Source organism: Populus nigra, chromosome 3, assembly GCF_951802175.1.
Source record: "Populus nigra chromosome 3, ddPopNigr1.1, whole genome shotgun sequence".
Taxonomy (NCBI): domain Eukaryota; kingdom Viridiplantae; phylum Streptophyta; class Magnoliopsida; order Malpighiales; family Salicaceae; genus Populus; species Populus nigra.
Window position 1 is genome coordinate 4555903 of NC_084854.1, and position 21102 is coordinate 4577004.

The 21102-nt window shown below is 33.6% G+C and overlaps 3 protein-coding genes across 5 annotated transcripts; 2 read left to right on the forward strand and 1 right to left on the reverse strand.

The window, feature by feature from the left end:
* Window positions 1–3829: 3829 nt before the first annotated feature.
* LOC133689624 (mechanosensitive ion channel protein 10) lies at window positions 3830–12776 on the forward strand. 3 transcript variants are annotated; one of them, XM_062109560.1, is made up of 8 exons: window positions 3830–4116; window positions 4190–4310; window positions 4643–6145; window positions 6241–6361; window positions 10302–10595; window positions 10678–10880; window positions 11816–12110; window positions 12200–12776. In XM_062109560.1, exons 3-7 carry the CDS (start codon window positions 4674–4676, stop codon window positions 12081–12083), a joined length of 2358 nt encoding a protein of 785 aa, XP_061965544.1. In that variant the 5' UTR covers window positions 3830–4116; window positions 4190–4310; window positions 4643–4673; the 3' UTR covers window positions 12084–12110; window positions 12200–12776. The 3 variants fall into 3 exon arrangements, with proteins under 3 accessions (XP_061965544.1, XP_061965542.1, XP_061965543.1); XM_062109558.1 differs by having other exon boundaries at window positions 3830–4310; XM_062109559.1 differs by having other exon boundaries at window positions 3830–4310; window positions 4661–6145.
* A 3873-nt stretch (window positions 12777–16649) lies between these two features.
* On the forward strand, window positions 16650–17392 carry LOC133689736 (uncharacterized). The gene has a single exon (XM_062109738.1). It carries the CDS (start codon window positions 16772–16774, stop codon window positions 17144–17146), a length of 375 nt encoding a protein of 124 aa, XP_061965722.1. The 5' UTR covers window positions 16650–16771; the 3' UTR covers window positions 17147–17392.
* On the reverse strand, window positions 17337–20457 carry LOC133689735 (thermospermine synthase ACAULIS5). Its single transcript, XM_062109736.1, has 10 exons — window positions 20203–20457; window positions 19793–19859; window positions 19558–19652; window positions 18808–18910; window positions 18639–18727; window positions 18378–18534; window positions 18192–18267; window positions 18024–18082; window positions 17767–17903; window positions 17337–17638 (listed from the first exon to the last, which is right to left on the reverse strand). Exons 1-10 carry the CDS (start codon window positions 20358–20360, stop codon window positions 17560–17562), a joined length of 1020 nt encoding a protein of 339 aa, XP_061965720.1. The 5' UTR covers window positions 20361–20457; the 3' UTR covers window positions 17337–17559.
* Window positions 20458–21102: the final 645 nt, after the last annotated feature.

Below are 21102 nucleotides of genomic sequence, written 5' to 3' on the forward strand. Positions count from 1 at the left end.
ATGGAAGACACTTAAGAATGTAAAAAATATCTCATTAGAACTATTGAATGCTTCAGGCATGGAATTAGAAAGGGTGCGACTCCAATCTTTATAGCAGGCCCAATCATAAGACTCGTGCACTTCAGAAATTTAATTGTGGAATGTGAATTAATATAGTATTAAAATAATATTTTTTATTTTTTTAAATTTATTTTTAATGTTAGTATACTAAAATAATAAAAACATAAAAAGCTAATTTAAAACAAAAAAAATTAATCTTTTCTAAAAACACAGTGTCACAACAAAAATAAATATTGTCATATCACTCATAACTTATCAGGGATAAAACATGTTTGTTTTTGTGTTTTAAAAGTATTTTTTTAAAATAATTTTTTTTATTTTTTTTATTTGAATTAATTTTTTTATATATTTTCATGTGTTAATATAAAAAATAAATATTATTTTAATATATTTTTAAATAAAAAATAAGTGATTGTTATTTTTTTTATCATCACGTGGTTATATTTTGCTCCCAACAGCAAGACAGTCCGAATAAATAATTAATTGTTAAGGTTGATTAACTCATAGAGATCGAATAATTAATTATAAAACATCATATCCTGTCAGATAAAGACAAAGACAATAAAAATTGCTTCTAAAAAAACAAAATAAAAATGTTTATTGACACAACTATCTAGGTGGTGGCCCAATAATCAAAACTTGGAACTAAAAGGTTTGCTTTTTTTGTAGTCTCAGGTTCGAGCTCTGTGGTTATTCATATAATAGCCACTAGAGGCTTACATAGTCGTTAACTTCAGGGCTCGTAGGATTAGTCGAGGTGCGCGTAAACTGACCCGGACATTCACGTTAAACAAAAAAAACAAAATAAAAATGGTCATTGACACGTTTTTTATGGTAGAAACTGAATAATCTCAGCAATCAAATCCAGTTATATTGGCGTCGACAAGTGAAGACCATCATTCGGGCTTTGAACCGACACTATATATTTGCTTGTCTAGTGATTATTCTCAGCAATGAGATTCAATTAAATTGAGTTCTACATGAACACTTTTTTTCCCCAGTAATTATTGTCGAAATTTGAATGAATTAAGGATCGGAATTCGTCACTGTCACCGCGTACCGAACTCAGTGATTGATCGGAATCCTAGAGAGAGAGGGATGATCCTAAGTATATTTTCTTCCCCCACATGTTCTGCGTTGTTTTGGAGAGCCATGCAACGCCAACGGGTCAAACTTTCAAGAAACGGGTCAAATATGGGCAACAACGTAGACCAATATTTGTCAAGATTGTTTTTTCTTCTCGGGGATGTGAATATCTCACTTATGGTGAATGTTAATATATATATATATATATATATATATATATATATATATATATATATATATATATATAGAGTATAAAGCAATTCTAAGCTACTGAACTTATCTGGTTTTTATAATTGAGTATTTGATTTTTAATTTGATTAAAATAGATGTTTGATTGTTTTATTTTTGCACAATAAAATATTCATGTTGATGTATACTTAAATTAATATCTAGGTTAACGTTATTGATGAGATGTCAGCAAAAGTGAGAGGAAAAATTAATGAGATATGAATATTTTTTTATTTAAATAATCACTATTTTTTAATTTATTTTTTTTATTAATATAGATGTTCGGGTTAATTTGTGTGTACCTCGATTAATATAATGAATCCTGAAATTAATGACCATGTAAATTTTCAGTGGCCATATAATTTGCGGGACTCGAACTGGTAATCTTTATGAAGCATATCTAAGGGTTGACCGGTTGAACACTTAAACTGTACTCACAGAATTCACTGTTTTTTAATTTTCAACTATGTTTAGAGGGGATTTTTTCCTCCCCTTTACTTGCGAACATGACATCTCATTTATTCATAAATGTTGTCTTAAATGTTAATGTATGTATCATCAGTTAAAAAAAAAAAACATATTAGAACTTATTTAACAGATATTCATATGGATACTTTAGTGCTGTATGGAATAAATATACAAGACACTTATTTTAATAAAATTAAAAATCAAACACTCAACTGTGAAAATCATATGAGTTCAAACACTCAAAAGTGTATTAATTCTTCTTCTTTTTATTTATAAATATTTGGTGAGCTTATAATTTTCTTTAAACTTAATTTCAAAGGCAAGGCACACCTCCTTGAATTCAACCCTATCTTTCCCACATGCATGGTGTTATTTTCAGAGAAAACATGTAATGCAAACGGGTTAAACATTCATAACAATAAATAAATAAATAAACGGGTCAATAGGTGCAATAACGAACGCCAAAACATGACTAAAAAGTTGTTTTTTTTCCTACTCAACGAAGCGAACTCATCCATGACAGGAACACCATATAAATGGTTAATGCATGCAAGCATCTATTCTCTTTATATCTCGAGTAAAATATATTAAAAATATACTAATTTCCTAATATTGTGTGACTAATTCTCAATACAATTAAAAAACTTGAGATGGCAACTCAATTTTTTTAATTTTCATTTGTATCCTTTTTTTATTTAGTCTTTCAATTTTTTTTATCAGCTTGTTTTTTTTTTTCATTTGCATCCTTTTTTTTACTGGCCCTTTAAACCTTTTTGTTCTCATTTACATCCTTCTTTTGTTTTAATGGGTTATTTTTCTATCCATTTGATAATTGTAGGTTGGTTTTGTAAAATTAATCTTTGACAAATCATGAAATAATGTTTGAAATCATGAACATATGAGACAATACAAGATGAAATAAATATTAAAAAAAAATGAAATGCAATGTAGGAGAAATACATAATTTAATGTGGGTTGTAATAGTTACCCGCAATGTTTTTTTTATCACTTGAATTTTTTATTTTCTGTTTAGTATTTTTCACATTTAGTTAATTTGAGATTGAATTTGATGTTTTGTATTGTATGACTTTGCATGAGATTTTCGTGATGTTGATAATATGTTTCGACATTGAGTTAATACTTGATTTTGTAAAATAAAATTTAATTTTATTGATTCAAACCAGTTAAAATTTTAAAAATTTAATTTCAAATTAAAAAATATATCCAATTTTTTTTATCTGAGAAATTGCATCCTATCTCAGTTTCCCGACATAATTTCTTTTATATGAATCTATAAATTTGTTATAATTTTTCGGCACATATAATTATTAATTTATTTTATAAAATACATGTATAAATTTTTTATTTTACAATTAAAATTTTTATTGATGATAAAAAAATTAACAATACCCATACCTTTTTTTTGGTGTTGAGAAAAAATGTTGGATAGCGCATGAAATCTAACCAGTATATTTTCATTAGTATTAGAAAAGCGGCTTTTTTTTAAAATATAGTTTTTAAAAATAGGAAAAAAATGAATTCAATTTCTTAAGGCCAGGCCCGAAAACATCAAAATATCTGTAAAAATGAAAAGAAAAGGAAAAAGAAAAAGCATGCTTATAAAGGCTCCAAGAGTCAAGAGTGCGGTATTCAGACAGCACCATGCTTTGCTCCGAGCCCACAGGTTACCTTTTGTTTTTGCGAATTTAACAGTATTTTTTAAATTTTTAAATTTTTATAATTTTAATATATTAATATAAAAATAAATTTTAAAATAAAAAATATTATTTTAAAATATTTTTAAATAAGCACAACGTTCCATAATCCAATCGAAACCCTAAAGAAAATGGTATAATCCATGTTGAAAATTACATTAGTACCCTCCCACCAAAAACCAAGTTAGAATAGAAAAAACTGACCAGTCGTTGTCACCTGCTTCGTTTCACCTTGCATTTATTAATTAATGATGATTTTTAGATGCATAGAACAGTGTGCTAATGTTGTATCAAATCAATATATATTTGTTCCTCATCTCTCTTCCTCAAAATATGAACTCCTCTGTCTCACACTCTCTCCCTGACGTCTCCAACCAACTACTATCCTCACTCAGCCCCTTTTGAGCTCACTTCCATTACCAAAAAGTTGTTCGTTTTGCTCTGGAAGGTGATCTGGATATGACAATGGTGGACCCTATAGTCGCTTAACCATTCTTCTTATCATTGATGAGTCACCTTGTCCTGCCTTCATTTCCTCCTACCGATGCGCGCTATTTATGTTTGTTTCTTGATTTTACACCTTGTGGGTCTGTTTTATTCTCTTAGTTGAAACTCGTTTTTGTTTTATGTAGTCTTTTGCTTCAGTATCAAATCAGCGTTGCTTGCTTTTCCAGTACATTGTAATCCCTCTATTCTCTCTGCGGGGTTTTCCATGGATGGCTAAATTTCCAGGCGAGTAGCTAGTTTTTTAAGGTAAGGATTCTGTAGGCCCTCGTTTTGTTTTCTTGTTTCCCTTTCTTTGGTGCCAAGTCCTTTTCTTTTTGCATGAGGGATTTCTCGAACTTTTGAAGGAGATTTCGAGGGCTATTTAGTAGCAGAATCTTTAAAATATGAAATAAAGATTTGATACGTTTACCCTTCTGCTTTTAAATGCTTGATCAATTAGTCTAATTCAAGGTCCACTATCCTTGACTAGGAGCTGAGTGATTTGTTTGGAAAGTTTTTTGCGTAAAGTTTTTTTTTTTTCTTCACTTGTTACTTAAAGTTGGAATCTTGATTTAATTTATGCATCTTTGATGAACCAGGGTAATTAATTTTTGCAGTTTTAGGGCGTTGATGGATGTTAAAGAGGGAGTTCGAGGTGAAATACTTATGTCAGAAAAGAGAGCCGCTCATGATGGAGATGTGTTAATAGCAATCTCAAGTGAAGAAACTTCAAATGCCAGTGTGGACACCAAAACCCCAAAAGGGCCGGCTTCAAAAGACCGTGAAACTCTTACTCCTAGGCAAAGCAGACCAAATTCACCATTTAAGGAATCGAGCAATGGTGCGTTTGCAAAATCAGTGCCATTCAGCTGCCCCTCACCAGAGATTTCATGGTCTAGTCAGACCCAGAGAAAGCCCCCCAAAATCCCCACTCCCAACGAAAACCTTACAAGAAGATCACTTGCAAGGTCAGTGTACTCAAAGCCTAAGTCCCGATTTGGGGAGCAACCATATGGTATTGATTCTACCGTGCTTGAAGAGAATGTTTCAACTTTGCAAGAACAGATTGCCACGGCTTCTCCTCACAGGAATTTACTTACTAGGGGGTCACCTAATAACAAGTCTGCTTCTAGTGTTATAACACCTAAAACACCATTGATGGCATCTCCTGGAGGACCAGCAGATGAGGAGGACGAGGAAGAGGTTTGGAAGAGGGTTGAATCTAGTAAACAGAAGATGCGTAGGAGAGTCGGAGCTAAGGCTGTGATTGAGTGGGTTGCATTTTTGTGCATTCTGGGATGTTTGATTGCTAGCTTGACTGTTGAAAAACTGGAAAAGACTACGATTTGGAGCTTGGAGTTTTGGAAATGGTGTGTTCTTGTCATGGTGATATTTAGTGGAATGTTGGTTACTAATTGGTTTATGCATGTTATTGTTTTCTTGATTGAGAGGAACTTTTTGCTGAAAAAGAAGGTGCTTTATTTTGTCCATGGTTTGAAGAAGAGTGTTCAGGTGTTTATTTGGATAGCTTTGATTCTTCTTGCATGGGCATTTTTATTCAATCGTGGAGTTGAACGATCTAAAACTGCCACAAAGATCTTAGGTTGCATAACCGTGACTCTTATGTCTCTTCTAATTGGATCTTTTCTGTGGTTGTTGAAGACTTTATCGCTAAAGATTTTAGCATCTAATTTCCATGTTAGTAATTTCTTTGATAGAACTCAAGAATCTATCTTTCATCAGTATGTTCTGCAAACTCTTTCAGGGCCTCCACTTATAGAGGAGGCTGAGAGAGTTGGGAGATCACCTAGCATGGGTCAGTTAAGCTTCCGGAGTACCAAAAAGGGAAAAGCAACAAAAGAGAAAAAAGTGATTGATATGGCCAAGGTTCATAAGATGAAGCAAGGAAAGGTTTCAGCTTGGACGATGAAGGTTTTGGTTGATGCTGTAACAAGTTCAGGACTGTCTACAATCTCCAATACATTGGATGAAAGTTTTGCTGATGGAGAGGTTGAGCAATCTGACAAGGAGATCACAAATGAGATGGAAGCGACTGCTGCTGCCTATTACATTTTCAGGAATGTTGCCCAGCCTGGTTGCAAGTGAGAAAAATCAATGTTGTCAGGGTGAATTTGATGCTTCTGTGTTAGATTTCCCTTTTTCTGGTCTTTCTCTAATAATTCTCTCTTATGACCAGATACATTGACGAGGAGGACCTGTTAAGGTTCATGATCAAGGAAGAGGTGGATCTTGTTTTTCCACTATTTGAAGGATATGAGACTGGACGAGTTGACAGAAAAGCTCTAACTAACTGGGTGGTATGGCATTTTCTTTTGTTTATATATTTTTATTCAAATTAAACCTCTATGCATCGTGATCTTTTGTGTTATTGCCTTCTGATCTTAGATACTGATTCCCTCTTTCTAATCTCGCGTCACCATATGCCAATGTCGAAATCATGTTTTGTACCATGTTAATTATGGGAACTGTAATGTGAATACACGGCAGAGAACTAAATCAGGTGGACTTTTTAATTACTCGGGCTAAATTGGCTTCAATAAAATTCTCACTTTTCCCAACATCAATGATCACCTCTACACACTTCTTATTTTTTTCGGAACCATTCAGAAAAGAGATGATTGGCCCCCTTTACTCCTTGTTAGTATAATGGTTATTCTTGAACTTGCAAGCAAGACATGCTTCCATTTCAAAAAAATAAAGAAATAATCAACATTTCGGTGAAAACAATCTAAAATTTCAAATCACTTGACAAGTAGAGAAATATAAAAGAAAAGTACACTCAGTCAAACAAGAGCACATGTAGAATTTACATGGTTCAGCAACCATGAACGAGGCGATTAGAGAAATTTACAATGAGAAAAGAAATTTACTATGAGAAAGTAGGGGATTACAAAGTCCACACAATTGCTCACTTAAAATCCTAAAATAACCAAAATCTCACCTTTTCTCTCTCTAGTCACCAAAGTGTAGAAAATAAAAACATCTACAAATAAGCCTTTCCTTAAAATATGGCAACTTTAGATTTTTATATGGATTAGTACGTGAGTATTTCTTCTCACTTGGGCCCACAATTTAAATCAACCCAACAAATTTCTACCTTGAAGTTAAACTAAACAAAAACAGTATTTTATTTTATTTAGCTGAAACTTAACAAGAAAGATAATTTTGAAGTAAAACCACCCATTATGAATTCTTTTTAATTTTTCAAAAATAACCTGACAAAATATATCTAAATAACCCCAAAAATCAAGGTAATTTAACACCATGTGACATAATATCTAGAATAAAATTATACTTGACATCGGTATGTTTGGTCCTTTTATAATACATCCGGTTCTTGACTAGATGAATAACATTCTGGCTATCACAATGCACATTAGTCAATTCTTGTGAAACTAAGATTACCAATCAAATTACTGAGCCATAAAGCTTCTCACACTACTTTTTTCAATGACATGCTCAGTCTTTATTGTATACAAGGCAACAACACAACCTTTTTCAATGACATTTACTCAATCTCTATTGTATGCAAGGCAACAATGGATTGCAAAAGTGCTTTCGAACCAATGACACCCTGGATGAGTGAAAACATGACTGTCAGCCAACTCCCCGTATTCAAATCATAAGTGTAATCTAAATTTACAAAGCCACCAACACTACCTTTACTGCTACTCTACCCCCATCATATACCAAACCAATATTTGTAGTACCTCTAAGATAGCAAAATATCTATTTCATGATTTGCCAGTGAACTTTACCAGGATTTTCTATCAACCTCTTGATCATACTAACATGTGAAATGTGTGGATGAGTGCGGACCATAACTTAATAATGCTTCTAGTTACACTAGCATATGGAACACTTGAAATGTGCTCATTTTTCTCTTCAGTTTCTAGTGACAGAGTTGAAGATAACATGAAAATGGGTTGCATGTGGAGTACTTACTGGCTTGAAGTCTTACATACCAAAATGTTAAAGTACCTTCTCAAGATACTTTTTCTTTGACAAATATAACTTGTCAACATTTTGATCTTTGTGTATCTCCATAGCTGAAATCTTTTTGGTTATACCTAATCTTTCATCTCAAACTCAACTAATTCTTCAAACTGTCAATCTCATACATATGTTCTTGAAAGCAATCAATTTGTCAATAATTACACAAATGAACCATCTGATAGCTTCTTGAAATACATACATCTATCATATTCATTTTTAAAGTAATATCTAAGCATAAAAGCATCAAACCTTTTATATCACTACCTCGGTGATTGCTTCAAGCTATACAATGGCTTCTTCAATAAGCACACATGGTCTTCCTTACCTTGAGCAATGAATGAAACCCTCTAACATAACAGAAGAAGCATCCTAAAGATTATAATGAACATAATCTACAATACTCTTTGGTACGATGAATAATTGTACTGAATTTCACTTTGCATTGTTTATCATAAACACAATGCTTATATAAATCTAAATTACTTTTTTCTTGACCACACAAATCTTGTTTGCTTAACTCTATCATTTCTTTCTTTCATGTCTTAGCCACATGTGCCATACCCGGGTAGAAACACTATCCGAATCAACCATAAATGCTACACTAGCTAAACTAATAATTATTGAACATTGAAGATTGTAAAGGTCATTAATTAGCTTTCATTTTATCATGTTAAGAGCTCACTTACAAATCCTCAGAACTCTACTTTTAGCAAAATAACCATAACCTTGGGAATAAAGAAGACTAAAAAAAAATAATTAAATTTTGGAACATGTTGAATCTCTAGTGTTCTAATAATACCATCATATATCCTAATTCGAATTATATTTACACCAACAATAGAAAGTTCTTTGTTGACTCATAATAAAACATTACCATTGACAACTTTATAAATGTCAAACTAGTTTCTATTAGGACAAATATGAAATGTGCAAGCTGAATCAAGAATCCACCCACCAACCGAGCTACCAACAAACATAGTCAAAACACTCTATATGTAATAATTTTTTTTCCCCTTTACTAGCAATATTTATAGCACCAAAGATTCTCTTCTTCTTTCCCTTGTCTTTTTATCGAGGACAGTTCTTTCTAAAGTGCTCTCCTTTATGACATTCAAGTCATTTAATTTTTTTAGATTTTGATTTTGATAGACCTGTCTTCATTACCTGAACTCTTATTACTTGTTCTACCCTGCACGATCAAGCTCTCTTCATGATCATTATTATAATTTTTTGACACTTGCTTTTTTAACTCCATGTTTTTTAAGAAAGTTTTGACATCTTCTGAACTAAGATTATCTTGTCCATACACCAATGTGTCAACAAAATAATCATAAGATATAGGTAACAAGCATAATAAAATCAAAGCCTGATCCTCATCTTAAATCTTAACATTAACATTTCATAGATCTTAAACCACTTTATTGAATTCATCAGGATAATCTTTAATGAGTATACCTTTTTTTTATCTGGTGAGTATACAACCTCTACTTAAAGATACAATCGATTCATCAAAGATTTGGTCATGTAAAGAGTTTTCAACTTTGTCTAAAATCCAACAGTTGCAGTCCTCAATAAAATAATATCTATCGGAACCTTATTAGATAAACAAAACTGAATAACATCATGTGCTTGTTTCATGAGATCTTTCTTTACATCATCCATCTTCTTAGGCAAGCAATCTATACCTTCCCGTGTCTTAAATTAACCTTGTTAACTGACAAGGCACATTTTAATACGTTATAGATTGAAGTCATTCCTACAATTAAATTTCTTTACATCAAACTTTGTTGTTGATGTTATTTTTGTTGTCATTGTGAAAGCCAATTGAGAACCAGACAAGCTATGATACGTTTATAGTGAAAACAACCTTAAAATTTACGTGGTTCGACAACTTAGGCCTATCCCATGGGTGAGATGATCAGAGAAGTTCATTATGAGAAAGTAGATAATTACAAGGTATCTAACAAATTTTTTCTTTAACCAAAATCCTAAAGTAATCCAAAACTCATTTTCTCTCTCCTCTCTTTAGTATCAATACCCTCACTCTAAAATATAATAACTTTAGATTTTTGTACGGACTAAGTACATGAATATTTCTTTTATTATCTGGACTCGTAATTTAAGACAAACTCAACACTTAACAATGCTTTTCTTGATCATTTACAAGGAACTTGTGGAATATGCAATGGCTGGAAATTAAATGAAGAGTCTTCCTTTTCTCTTGATGATGTTTTTATGCAGGTGAGGGTTTACAATGGCCGGAAAGCGCTTGCACATTCTTTAAATGACACCAAAACAGCTGTTAAACAATTGCACAAACTTGTGACAGGGATCCTGGTTGTTCTGACCATTATTATTTGGCTTCTTATGATGGAAATCGCAACAACAAAAGTACTTGTTTTCCTCTCGTCACAGCTTGTAGCAGCAGCTTTTATGTTTGGGAGCACCTGCAAGACCATATTTGAAGCTATCATATTTGTATTTGTGATGCATCCATTTGATGTTGGTGATCGTTGTGTTGTTGATGGCATTCCAGTAAGTTTTGAAAGACCTTTGTTTTTATTTGCCCTCACAGCTGTGATAGCTTCATCAACCTTGTTGAATTTCTAATTGACAGATGCTGGTTGAAGAAATGAACATCTTAAATACTGTGTTTCTGAAGCTTGATAATGAAAAGATATACTATCCAAATTCAGTTTTGGCTACCAAGCCTATTAGCAATTACTTCAGAAGCCCAGATATGGGTGATTCTGTGGAATTTGCAATTGATTTTGCAACACCAGTGGAGAAGATTGGATTTCTGAAAGATAAAATTAAGAAGTAAGTTGCTTACCTACATTTCTTCCTCGCATTTAGCATCCATCCATGTGATATTAAAATGCAGTTCTACCAAGATGCCCATGCTTAATTAGTTTTGGGTGTGAAACTAGTTCGAAAGTGAATTCACATTGTGTATAGTGTTTATGTGGTGATAAAAAAATGCTACTGAATTGTAATCTCCTGTTGGTCATATTGTCAATATTAACATACCTGTAGTTTCTTCCAGTTCCCCCTACACAATATTGTGTAGTTTTATTTACTTCCCTACATCATTCTCAGGATAGCATTGTTGATTTTCTTCCTGGAAACTGTTTTTTCTTGGGTGCATTAGCAGAAAATAGCTAGGGACAAAAGTTTTTTCCCTTAACTAATGTTCCTCTTTCTGTCAAGAGATCACAATGAATTGGTGGAAGCCAACTGCAGTTAGATAGGAAAGCTTTGCTGAACGGAGTATTGAATTATAGTGTGACCCTGGCTTAAAAACAATTAAAAGTAGCGTTGTTTTGATATCTCATTGCAACATAGTTCCCCTGGCAAATGAGGCTTGCAAACCTTCTGTTTTACTGCTGCTGAATAAGCCTCTGTACTGCCATATTCTGGCTCGCTCTTGTTTGGTCAAGAGAGAATTGTTAAGGCGTCCTGCTATGCAAGGAATTCAAATGTAATTTCTTTATTTGGTTGGTGATGGGATGCTTATTGCAGGATCAGAAGGTGAAAATAGTGTCACTAAGTAGGCACTGTTTTGCAACAAGGAAGCATATATTTAGGAGCTAGTGTTACTCCCTGTCAAACTGAATAAGAAACTGTAGAAAATTTATTTTGGTTTTAATTCAACATAATTCGTTAAGAGGAATAGTTTCAAGTGCAGGATTATCTTGACACTGGCATATACGCTTTTATTATACTTTTTTGACGGTTTCCTCTTGTTTGGTTAGGCACTTGGAGAAGACTCCCCATCACTGGCATCCTAACCACAATGTTGTGGTGAAGGAAATTGAGAATGTGAACAAGTTAAAGATGGCTCTCTATTGTACTCACACGATGAACTTCCAAGAATATGGAGAGAAAAACAAGCGGAAGTCGGAACTGGTTATTGAAATAAAGAAAATTTTCGAGGAGTTAAATATAAAATACTATCTGCTTCCCCAGCAAGTTCACCTCAACCCTATTGGGTCTGAATCAACGAACGTGACCAACAAATGATTGTCACTATCTTTGATAATCTTTCAAGTATGTGGCTTCAAGTATGATTGTTCTCCATCACGTGTTCCATCCTAATTGAACCATCTCAATTCTAATGATAATATTTCTGGTTGCAGCATGTAATTCACGGCCTTGGACTAATGCTGCAAAGAGATAAAGATGACCTTTGTTATTTATCCCAAAGGAGGAAAGCAGTTTCTGTCCAGAACTAGAGCTGCCTGGTACATTTTTGACTTGACCAAAGATGAACTATATCCACGCTAGTGCAATGGACTTCTTTTTAGATGCTGTTCTGTATATTGGTTTTAAACCGCATGATATATGGTATGTTTAACTCGTGCTTCAAGGGTGTCGGCAAAATATTATACCAGGAGGAATAATGACGTCCCTACACTTTTGATTCCTTGGCGACGTTGGATTAGCTTTTGGAAATTACTTGCTCTGAATCCACTGAATGTGAAATATGGATCAACTGTAAGATTGTTGAAACTCATGCAACCCTCATCCAGTTATCTGGGAAAGAAATTGAGGACTACTGTTGCAATTAGTACTGTACTTTACCCAGAACTCTCTTGAAAGAACTGGGGTCTTGTGTTGCTGTGAAACAGTCCTCGTTTTAATTATTGCATTGTTGGATGAACCGCTCAAGATTAGGCTTGACATCCTAGCGGTTCTCTATGGATGCTTCAGTCATGCACTCATGCTTGCTAACATGTCCAGTTCATTCTCTAATACAAGTTATTCATGTTCACTCCCCAAAATAATCTCTCCAACTTTCGTACTCGATAAGGACATGTCCATACACTTCTTCAATATCCCCCCTCCATTAGAAAAATACTACATTTTAATGGGTCGCAAGCTTCATCTGCGACTGACGAGTCGTATGTGAGGATTGTCATTTCAATTGAACTACAACCTTAGATCTACTTTCTACCCTTTTCTCTTTATTTTTCCTCTCCTTCACTGCCCACAACCACCATCCACGTGGACTTGTCACTGCCCACAACCACCACCCTCTCTCCCCATTATGAAACACTCTCTTAGCCACCACGAGACCACCCTCTCCCTCACTCTCTCTAATGTGACGAGCCTTCCGCTCTCCACTTGCCATTCTCTCACCAAGTTTCAGCTGCCACCGCCACTATCTATTACCATCACCCACATTCAACACTTAGAGGAGTATATTATACACTTTCAATTTAATATAGTTTGTACTAATTGTTGATTTTGAAAAAAATAGGGTTTAGCACTATAAATTTTTAGAAAAAAATAGGGTTTTGTAAATTAGGTTAACTAGCTATAAAATATATTGATTAGAGTTGTTAATTTTGTTTTTTTAAAAGAAAATTAATGATTTTGGATTGTTATTGATTGTGAATTAGAATTAGAATTTTTTATCTTAAATAAGAGATTTTGTCAAATTAGGTATAAAATATGATACTTAGCTATGAAATACATCAATTGAGTTTATAATTTTGTTATTTATGGAGAAAATTAATGAATTTTGAGTTTTTGTTGATTATGTCATTATTAGGGTTTTGTTCATAAATTATGTACCTTGATTAACTTCACAATATTGATGAATTAAGCTTGAATTTTGTTGTGTTGTTTAATAGAATATCATATACTATTAGAATATTATACTTTTATGTTGACACAATTGCCAATACCAACAATGATATTACTTATAATAGAAAAAGTAATGAGTTTCTAATTGCTACATTAGATATATCTCTTAAAAAGTTATTTTGAATGTTTGAAATATATGTGAAATTAAAGTTAAAATTACTTGGAGGATGATGCAAAATGGGTTTAGTGTAACTCGTTATGTCAATGTACCTATTTGTAGTGATGAAAGTGTGAATTTCATCTTTGAGTTTTGTCAACATTAATGGGATGAATATTCTATAGTTCTACTTGAATAGCAAACCTATACGAGGAAAGTCTTCCAGCACGGATTTTACCTGGGTGTCAAGTTACATTCAAATGACACATCACGGTTAGTTGGTCTATTTAGTTTAAGTGGTAGCACAAGGAACCAAATGTCGACACAAAAAATTGAAGAGATGGAAGCCGAGTTGGCTATGACATTTGCTTTATATTGTTATGGAGAATCAGAACCAAATGATGACAAATATAGGTGTCATATTGATAGAGTTGAGAAAAAATAAGAAGAAGAAATGGAAGTTGAGAAAGATGAGAATGTTGAGTTAGTTGATCCATTAAACCAATTCATGGCATCTTCTCCTCCTTAATTTGAGTATGTTAATGGGTAAGCCTAATAAGGATGTAATAACTCAATTTTAAGTCATAGAAATTCAGGCTTATCAATTGATGAATTGGATGTTAAAAAAAACTCATAAATAAGTTTGATTGTATTATTATAGTTAAGTGGTGACATATCAATAATTCATTATAATACAAGTTCCAATATTTAACTAAAACTTATTTGCAGATAGAAAACATATTTATCCATGAGCAATCTAGGCTTGTCCATGAGCTAAAGTGATTTTGGTATTAACCCTTGTACAGGCGCTATAAGCTCATCTACAACTTGAAGTGCTCCACACCCGCCCACGAGCTGGGGTGATTTTTAGATGTAGTTAGAATGCATGCTTTAATATTTTAAGAATTATTATGAATTTAGTTTACATTTAATAAAATATTATGTTAGTTTTTTTTATTACATTTAGTTATGAATTATTGATTGTTATATTTGATAAATTGTGATAAATCAAGGCTTGTGTATCTAAATTGTGAGACATATTTCATGTTCTGCTGATTTTTTTTGGCAAGGAGTTAAGAGTCTGGAAAAAACTCCCTGACCATTTTTTTTAGAGAGTCTCATATCTCACATGTGACTTGCAAGTTGTAAATAAGGCTTGCGACTTACCAAACTCTGTTATTTCTCTAATTTTTTTTTCTGGATTGTGATATTTTGTCAAGAAAATTTATTGTGCTAATGTCCAAAACAACCTCTAACTAGGCCATCAAAATTTCCTATTGAAATTGGAGAATACAATTAATTCTAGAGTTTTTTTGGACTTTAGCATAGTTACATTTTTTTTTTTAGAAATAACACGATTCAAAATATACTTAGAGAAGTAGCATGGTTGAGAAAGTCGTAAATGACATCTTTGACTCATGAGTTGTATGTCTCATATGCAACTCTCAAATTGTTAAATGGCATGCAAAGAATTACGAGGAGAGAGGAGAGAGAGAGAAAAAAAAACTTTAGAGGCACACTAAAGCTCTAATGACGACACCACCGATACCATAAAAAAATATCGATAAGACAAATCTAATAATACCAAGAAATGTCATTAACAGAGATTATAGTGGGCCATATGAGCTACCTAAAGGAGGTGGAGCTCACTTGCTTTTAGGCGACTCATGTGGCCCATTCTAGTTGTCGTTGAAGACTTTTTTTATTTTCACTGTATTCATCTTATCAAGATATTTTTGATGGTACTAGTGATATTATCATCGGAGTTTTAATGTGCAGTTAAGGTTTTGTTTCCTCTCTCTTATCTCCCATCTCCTCCTTGTAATTTGTGAAGAGAGAGGAGAGAGAGAAAAGAAAGAGATGCTCTAATGGTGACATCGCCGATACTATCAGAAAGATCTTAACGAGACGAATCCAACAACATTAGGGAATGCCACCAACAGTAATCAGAATGGGCCATACGAGTCGTCCAAAAACAAGTGAGCCCTGTCAGATATTTCTAAAGGTACCAATGATGTCATCATCAAAGTTTTGATGTGCTTTTGAGGTTTGTTTTTAATTTTTTTTTCTCTTCTTTGTTTTGTCTCCTCCTTGTAATTTGTGAAGAGAGAGGAGAGAGAGAGAAAGAAAGAAAGAGGCCCTAGAGGTACACAAAACTCCGATGACGACATCATCAATAGCATTAGAAAGATCTTTATGAGATGAATTTAATAACACCAAAGAAGATCATCAACAGTGACAGAGTGGGTCACATGAGTTGCTCAAAGGCAAGTGAGCCCTGTCACATGATCTGTCACATTTGCATGGCTCATGTGACCCACTCCAGTCTTTGTTAGTGATTTTTTATTAGTGTCGTGAGATTTATCTTATCAAATTATTTATGATGATACCAATGATATCATCACTAGATTTTCAATGTGTCTCAAAGATCTTTTTCTTTCTTTTATCTCTTTCATTTCTCCTCATTGTATTTTTTTTTCAGCCATTTAGCAATTTAAAAGAGTTATGTGTGACATGCAAGTTATATCTATACGTCATCTATGATACTCTCTTAAGTGTGTTATTTTTCTAAATATTTTTTAGATTGTGATATTTATTTATTTATTAATTTTGTTGTGGTGAAAAAAAAAACTCTTAATTCTGCTAGTTGCAACAAATCATCTCGCGACAAGTTTATTTGTGCACGTACTATACTACAAGATTCTCTCGTGACACCTTGAGAGCTTATTTCCCATGAAATCAAGCAAGTGGGTGGATAAGCTTATCCTTCAAATCCAGTGGAGAGTTAGCCACGTAGGATTACATCAAGGTGACACATTAGCTGAAAATCTCCATCTTTCATCTTCTCATTTTCTCTATCCTCTATTCTAAGGTGTCTAACCCTTGGTTCTCTAGACCAACACTAACACCACCACCAAATTCTCTCGAGGAAAGGACAGGGAACAATACTAGTGCTCCAAAAATGGCCTCAGTTTCAATGGCTATGCCACTAGCTTCAGCATCCCAAAAGAGGTTAGAACAGCCACCCAACTCCCAATCCTTCCTTAAGCCACTACCTATAAGGCCATTAATGGAAGTAGGTTTATCTACAAAGTCCAAGTCTAGAGCCAGGCTTGAAGTGCAAGCCTCCTTAAAAGAGAAGGCAGTGACAGGACTAACAGCAGCTGCATTGACAGCTTCAATGGTGATACCAGAGGTAGCAGAAGCAGCGGGGCCTGGCATATCCCCTTCTCTCAAGAATTTCTTGCTCAGCATTGCTGCTGGCGGGGTCGTTGCTGTTGCTATCATTGGAGCTGTTGTTGGAGTTTCCAACTTTGATCCCGTTAAACGAAGCTGAGGAGAATCTTTCAAATTTCTTGGTCTTTACTCTTCGCTCTATCTCATTTATTTATGTAGTACTCTTCAAGCCTACTAGTTTATGCATATATTGCTAAGAAAAACACAATGTTTTCCATTTCCGCCAAGAGAATGACCTGTGTCTCAATTTACATGGAACAGGGAAATAATTAATGAAAAACAGCTCTGAATGGAGGAATGCCTCATAGTTCATTATATTAAAATAAAGGTTTCACATAGTTTGCCATATTGAGTCGTATGAACACCCCAATGAAGCTACTATATTACTATTGTCAAAACCAAACAGTTCTAACAACTGTTGGATTGATTTCTTTGGAGATATTTGAAATATTTGTTTTTAATTATCCTATACAGCAATTCCCCCCTCTCCCCCACCAGCAAAGGTATGAGGCCTCAATTTTTGTTAGCCACCCCATGCCCATGAAGAAATCTTGCATTATCCTCGGTGTAGACATGAGTCTCGTTCATCAGCCTGAGACGGGAAACAAGTTGACAATCATAATTAGCTGGTGGTCAAGTATTAGCTAGGCAATGAATTCAAACCAAAATAATAACAAGGAAATCATTAACTCATGGAGAATAATAGATTTAAAAACTTACGATTGCGAAACAGCCTTGTTCAGGGTGGCGGAGGAGAGGAATGCAGCACCATTCAGAAGAAGTAATTCACCATCAATTCTTTCATCAACCCTCCTGTCTATCTCCTCAGCATTGAAACAGAAGGGTTGGTCTGAGGCCTGGAGTCATACATACAAGTCTTTAGCATTAGCAAAATTCTCAAAGATAGTTTTTCTTGAAGAACAGATTAATAATTTATACGCATCTCTCTATCCAACACAAAGGTTGGATTTACCTACCATAACCCATCCCCAAGTATCAGCAAAAGATGGCACATGAGCACTGTATGCAACCACGTCTGGGAAAACACAGGCATAAGAAGCAGGTTATGAATGTGTGATACTGATGCATATAAGATTATTTAAGGACTCTCTGGATATAATTGTTATGTTTGCTTACAGACTTACATTTGAAGACTTGTTTGATTGTGTTGTATATGGAGGAGAAGACCTCCTTGTGGGTGAAAACTCCTGCTGGTCCAGCCTACACAATAAAAACATCACTCAAATTGGATTATTATGGACATTATATTAGAATAGGAACAGCAGCAATTACCTTGCAAGAGTCAGATTTAAGGCAAAAGAACTTCTTACCTGAGTAACAAAGATGCCATTGTCATTCAGTTTAGGCTTCAGAATTTGCTCATAGAAAGATTTTGTGTAGAGCTGATAGCAAGGCCCTCCTTCAACTGGGTCTGCCAAGTCTCCAACTATGACATCAAACTTTTCGTTTCTCTTCTCTATTTCAGCCCTTCAAAAACAAAATAATTTCTAGCGTAAGTAGCTGCTTATCAAAAACGACTAAATCAAAATATAATTAACAAAATCTAGAGAATTGGAATACAAGGAACTTACTTGGCATCATTAATGACTAAATCAAGCTTCTTGTTCGAAAATGCTTCTTGATTTACTGTCAGATGTCTACGACAGAAATCAACAACTTCCTGGAATATACAAGTGACTCTGGATAAGTACTTGTGTCTTACAAGTGGATGCACACAAACAAAACACAAACATTAATTACCTGGTCTATATCACACATGACTACTTTTTCTATTGACTTGTGCTTGAGGGCTTCTCTTGCAGCAGACCCTTCTCCACCTCCCATTATGAACACATTCTGAGGGCTGAAAAGATAAAAAATATAAAATAAATATCATTCTCTTAGCAAAAAGATAACAAATCAACTCTTAATGTAATTACCAACAAATGGAGTTTCTATTGCTAATATAGAACAATCATTTATTTTTGACCCCTCGAGTAATTTAATTTGAAGTCACCTAGTCATTGGAATGAATTGTTTTGCAGTCATAATTTATTAGGATTGTGATTCTTAATCTTCTTTACCAAATATCATTGTTCATCATTTAGTTCACTACTAATTAGTTCCACTTTCCTTTTGCTTTCACCTAGCTAAAGACTAAGGGAAAGTGCAATCCAAAACTAATAACATAGCCAAGGATCTATGTAGAATAATTCAACTCACTTGGAGAGCATGCTCCATTAGAAAAAAATGCAGGTCCCACCTCATAAGTTGTTTCTTATCTCTTGTAAAAAGATCGATGTATCTAACCCATAAATTGTAGCTCAATGACATGCTATTGTTCCCATCACTAAGATTTGAGTTTAAGTCCTCTTGTACAATTTTTTTTTCTTTATATATATATATATATATATATATATATGAAAGAGAGATGAAAGAAGATGCACCTGTTATGTTGAATAATTCGTCCACAGATCTAAAACTAAAATCTGTAAGCAAAACTAGACTTACTTAGGGTGGCAGAGCAGAGCAGGGTGAATTAAACATTCATGATAAATAAACTCATCCACTTCGGCACTCTGCATCTTGCCATCAATCACCAAAACCTGCATGAAACCATCCCTTAATTCGGATATTTAACAATGGAGACTGATAAACAAGAAAGAAAGAAAAAACAAGAAGAAGAAGAGGCTTCCGTAAACACAGTACGATATCTAGTCAAGTCAAAAGTTCAGTAGGTACTTACTTTTCCAAAACGCTTGGTGTCCAAAAGAGTTATGTCCTGGTACTCACTAGTCACCTTGCACAGCACGCTGTTGAGAGATATGTAGTTGATTCTAAAATTAATTTCTTAAATCTATTAAAGAAAAAAATATTAAAACCCAGTAACGATTGCGGCCGTTTGTTTCGCTATTGTAATTGATTAGTGCAGTTGGCTGACATAATTAATATGATTGTCTTGATTAACAGAGATTGAGTTTTACTTTTTTATTTTATTTTTATCTCCAAAAATGCATTAGAATAAATCAAATCTATGAAAACAAAATCTAACGTAAACCTTAAAACTCATGACAAAAAGAAGAAGAAGAAAAGAAGCTGCTGCACCGCAGTTTGAGATGGCATGCATGCATGCTTGTGGTTGTGGCACAAACAAACCTGTTCAAAGCAAAAGACCATTTAAGATCTTCATCAATGGATTCTTCAAACCAAGAAGAATCATTGTGAGTCTGATCATCAGAATGAGTTTGATTGATTCCATCACAGATTTTAGACAAACCATTTGCATAGATGATCTCAACTGCCTCAGTACCCATATTCAAATGAAAAGCCAAAAACAACAAGAGAGCGAAAGGATAAGCAAGATATCAAAGAAAAATAAGTGAAAGGAGGAATTGTGAGGGTTGGTATTGCAAGAAAGTGTGCCTTTTTATAGCAGTAACAGCTCAAATTAAAAAGAAAAAGGACATCTTTATCAATATTGCTATATAAAATGGAAAAATATAACATGCAGACGGCAGATTGTTGGCTAGGTGGTGGGGGCTATGCGTGAGTAGGGTGGATAAAGGAGAGGACAAAGTGTGTTTACAGAAAAATCATGTATAAACAATTAATGCTATATAAATAAAATTTAATTTCAAATAAACTTTTTATATAAACAAATGAGGTGTTATTTATTTATAGAAGACCAGTCCTTTAAAAATCGCAAGACCCACACATTACCATTTATAAATCGACATATTAATTTATATGAAAATTTAATATGATTTTTTTTTTGTAAATTATTTCCCTGTATTAAGGTAATATTCGGCTACGTGGTTCGCGTCTTGTTTCCTAAAAAATTAATTTTTTTATTTAAAATTTTTTATATATATTTTTAGATCGTTTTGATATACTAATGTTAAAAATAAATTTTAAAAAATAATAATAAAATATTATTTTGATGCATTTCCGAGCGAGAAACACTTTAAAAACAACTGCAACCACAATATCAAACACTACCTAAAAGCTTTAAAGTGGTTTGGTATCATTTATGTTTTGTTTTTTTTAAGTTGAATT